General features: G+C 34.2%; 1 protein-coding gene across 1 annotated transcript; it reads right to left on the bottom strand.

The window, feature by feature from the left end:
* Window positions 1-367: 367 nt before the first annotated feature.
* On the bottom strand, window positions 368-1,840 carry LOC143470808 (intelectin-1a-like). The gene is made up of 3 exons (XM_076969086.1): window positions 1,707-1,840; window positions 880-1,526; window positions 368-798 (listed from the first exon to the last, which is right to left on the bottom strand). The coding sequence occupies exons 1-3, from the start codon at window positions 1,753-1,755 to the stop codon at window positions 568-570; spliced, it is 927 nt and encodes a 308-aa protein (XP_076825201.1). The 5' UTR covers window positions 1,756-1,840; the 3' UTR covers window positions 368-567.
* Window positions 1,841-4,631: the final 2,791 nt, after the last annotated feature.

Below are 4,631 nucleotides of genomic sequence, written 5' to 3'. Positions count from 1 at the left end.
GGAGTGTTTGTTTACTCATTCAAGCCTTTTGTTGTATTTGTTTTATGCTATTTTTTATGACATGATGTTTGCATGACATCTACAGTAGTTTATATCTTTGCCTTTGATGAAAATGCAATAAAGCTTTCACTTGAAACAAACAAATGCTATTTACGGTAGGCCTATAATGCAGACAATTTTATATCTGAATCAACTTTACATCTTTCTCTTCTCCAGATTCATAAAATCATAAAACCAAATGTTTTTTCTTATATCAAACTTGTTCAAAATTTTTTAGCAGTTTATTAATTGAAAACTACGCCAATCACGGTTAACACAATTTAAACATTTTAATAGATTATTGAAATGCATTTGTAAATAGCAGGTATAAGTACATTTTCTTTTATTCTAACAAAATCAGATCTACAATAATTACACAAACCTAAAAGCTTAGGAAATTAAAAGCAACTAACTACGAAATTAAGAAAATTAACAACATTTTAACGATATTAACAAAAAGCATTTGTGTCAAGCCTGTAGTGTTTTTTTTTCTGCATAGAGACGACTTTTTTCTTCAGGCGATTATTCCTAACGATAAAAAATCAAGAAAGTAGATTCAAGAAGCTCTAATTTTGCGTTGTAACCTTTCCCTGTGCCATATCCATCATAGGCCAATCCAGCAAAATCACCACAATTGTTGCTGTAATAATTATCAGCCGTTGACCCGATACAAGCCATACCGGCTTGAGTGAAGGAGCCAAGTAATTTCCCAGACAGACACATAGCATAAGCATTCTGGAAGGAATTGATCGCTCTGAACTGAAACAAAATAAAGCATTGAATAATACAATACACTTCATTCACCTTGGCTGTAAAAATAAGGATTTTGTAGCATAATACCTGAATGAAACCAGGGTCTACATATCCTTGAACTGTTGTACCATAATAACTGACAGCTTCCTCGGCGTTGCCTTTGTCGTACGTCACAAACACCGCTGGGCCATGGTCAGATTGGTAAGTGTAACGGCCAGAAACAATAGGATAGTATGAGTTGTACAAATTATACAAATTTCCACCATAATCTTTAAGGAAGCCGTTAGTAGTGCGGTATTGTAGATAAGATGCTGAATCGTATTCTACAAGCGGTGTATCGTTGGGTACTTGCCAAATCATGACGTCACGCGCTTGAACATCAAAGTAAGCTTGATTTTTATAGTCGTCACTAGTTGCCGAGGCAACGTGACCAAACGTGTTGTAATTGGACCAGTTATCAGCACCAACTTTCGCGTTTATTTCCTTTCCACTTTCGCTGGACCATCGGTCTCCTGTTTGGCATCTACCGGTGTTCCGGATGTTATTTTCGTGGATGGAAGCCACCAAAGTCCAGCCTCCGCTGTCAAGAGTCATGTCGCAATAAACGGGGTATAAAATCATGTTGGAGTCTCGAATGTAGTAAATCCCGTTTCCGTGACTACGTCCTGCAAGCTTGATTTGTTTGCAGCTTGCAGGCAGGTCAGCAGCAGAACCCGATAGATTGAGATATTCCACTGAAACAGTTGAAATATTTTTAAACGTTTTGATTTCAAATTCTATTTAAATACTCCATTCATATTTTTTTGAAATTGTATGAAAAGGTGTACTAAAACTTAATTTTTAGATATTGCACAGGAAAAACCTTCGTGATGACGTAATTAACCTCATATAAAATTTCTATTTTAATTTACCACCTGCCAAAGCATTGGAGAAAAAGAATAAATGTATCACGAGATTGATCATCTTGGTCGAAAAATATCAACTTTCCGATGCAGATCTGGTTTCTTCAATCGATTTGTAGACAATGGTTTTCCAGCCGAACGTTTTGACGTCTATATAAACTCGTTTTATGAGAAGCAAATATCGTAAAAGATTTATCTTGGAGCGGTCTAAATGAAATGTGGAGTTGTACGTCATAATCAAATTTGATTTATTGAAGTTGGACGTGCTATGTTTGCTGAAAAGTATCGCTCGCTAAACTTCATAACGTGTAGAAGCAGGAAAGCAAACATGGATACTCATATAACGTCGAGATGTGTGATTTCAAATCAGTCACTGCTCCATAGAGCTGTATAGGAATCACGTGCCAATTAGATTAGAGTTAGATTAGAACAAAAATTAGATTTGTTTCTAATTCCAGATTTATTTCTTCATTTGCATGAAAGATTTTAATTATTTCCTATACAAGGTACCTGTACCAATTAAACCCCACCTAACAGTTTTTTGAAAATAACTCAAGAATCATAAATGAATAATGTGAATTAATACTGTGAATCTCACCATTGCATAAGTAACTAGTCAGACAGTAAACGCAAATTGAAATAAGAAAAATATATCGTTTAAAGTGGTCATGAAAAGTAAAAGGTTTTTAAAATTACTGAAAGTACTGTAAACAAAATTAACCACAGCCATTATTACACTTTGCGAACAAGTTTGCATCGTCGATGCTCATATCATTATGTAACAGCATATACGCCTTGTTGACAACAGTGATAAATTAATACCGTTACAACAACAATAACGCATTAGATCGGTCAATTTCAAGACTTGCAGCAATACGAAACAAATGCAAAAGACATAGCAAAAAGGTGAATATTATTGCCAAATCATTGCGAGTTTGCGCTTCAATGGATGCGGTTGTTTGCATTGGCTTTTGAACTTCCCGCGCAGTCAGTTAAAATGTTTGCTCCTCCGATTAGACGATTTTGTAACGGTTAAGTGCTGTAGAATAATGTTAAAGTAAATATAGATTTACTGCTTCGTGCATACAAACGAAGGCTTCGGAAAAAACTTTTCCAAGCATTCCAAAGCTCTACTTATCGTAATAAGCATTTAAGAAAAAATAAACTTGCAATGAAGATTCTATCTCTTATATCTTACTGATCTTTCCAAACTTTCTTTAGGACAGGTGTGTTTATTCTGCAATAAATCACGAACGTTTTACAAGACCCGCCCAACTAATTCAATATTGGGCGAAGTAAAATTTTCCGCCAAACTTTGACCGACAATTCTATTTTTATTACTTTTTTATCTGTAAGTGATTTCAAACTACTTTAAAATCTGTGAACCTAAAAGGGTCGTGGTCTTATGCATCGTTTGTACTTTGAAGTATAAAGGTTATACTATACTACTTCTTCTACTATTTCTACTACTACTACTACTACTACTACTATACTTGAGTCTTTGCAGAAAATTCTAATAATGCTAGTTGTTGAAACGTTTAATCCAAAAATGTTTCAATAAACCAAACACACAGAAGTAAAGATTTCAAATCAGTCACTGCTCCATAGAGCTGTATAGAAATCACGTGCCAATTAGATTAGAGTTAGATTAGAACAACAATTAGAGTTGTTTCTAATTCCAGATTTATTTCTTCATTTGCATGAAAGATTTTAATTATTTCCTATACAAGGTACCTGTACCAATTAAACCCCACCTAACAGTTTTTTGAAAATAACTCAAGAATCATAAATGAAAATAGACTGAAAAATCGTATTGTATTAGTGAGGGTATAGGACTACAACATATTAAAACCACAATACCTGACAACCCCCCAAAAAAAATTATATAGAAATTAAAAATTTTTGCAAAAAATTGTGCGTTATTCTTTTCATACTAAGTTGGTTGTTACATGAAAATTTCACCCGGCTGACAACAGTTCATTTAACCGGCCAAATTCTCAGTTATTTTTTTCTCAATTAACAAAACCAGCTTAACTGCAGATATCAAGTTTTTGTTGTGCTCTAACGAATCGGTGGATCACGTGACATGGATGAAATCTGGTAAACCATCATGAATTTATATTAGTTTTTATATAGGGATAAAAATTTTTTTTCATTTGCACGGGTTTGCGAAATATGAGGAATGGGCCTTATTAGGGGTAAAACGGTGTAGGGTCTAAACTTATTTTCGAAACAAAGAAAAGCACAGTAAATTGATACTGTGAAACTCACCATTGCATAAGTAACTAGTCAGACAGTAAACGCAAATTGAAATAAGAAAAATATATCGTTTAAAGTGGTCATGAAAAGTAAAAGGTTTTTAAAATTACTGAAAGTAATGTAAACAAAATTAACCACAGCCATTATTACACTTTGCGAACAAGTTTGCATCGTCGATGCTCATATCATTATGTAACAGCATATACGCCTTGTTGACAACAGTGATAAATTAATACCGTTACAACAACAATAACGCATTAGATCGGTCAATTTCAAGACTTGCAGCAATACGAAACAAATGCAAAAGACATAGCAGAAAGGTGAATATTATTGCCAAATCGTTGCGAGTTTGCGCTTCAATGGATGCGGTTGGTTGCATTGGCTTTTGAACTTCCCGCGCAGTCAGTTAAAATGTTTGCTCCTCCGATTACGACGATTTTGTAACGGTTAAGTGCTGTAGAATAATGTTAACGTAAATATAGATTTACTGCTTCGTGCATACAAACGAAGGCTTCGGAAAAAACTTTTCCAAGCATTCCAAAGCTCTACTTATCGTAATAAGCATTTAAGAAAAAATAAACTTGCAATGAAGATTCTATCTCTTATATCTTACTGATCTTTCCAAACTTTCTTTAGGACAGGTGTGTTTATTCTGCAATAAATCACGAACGTTTTACA

The sequence above is a fragment of the Clavelina lepadiformis genome, chromosome 9 (assembly GCF_947623445.1).
Source record: "Clavelina lepadiformis chromosome 9, kaClaLepa1.1, whole genome shotgun sequence".
Classification (NCBI taxonomy): domain Eukaryota; kingdom Metazoa; phylum Chordata; class Ascidiacea; order Aplousobranchia; family Clavelinidae; genus Clavelina; species Clavelina lepadiformis.
Note: the sequence above shows the minus strand (reverse complement) of the source record. Positions and strands in the feature narration are given on the sequence as shown.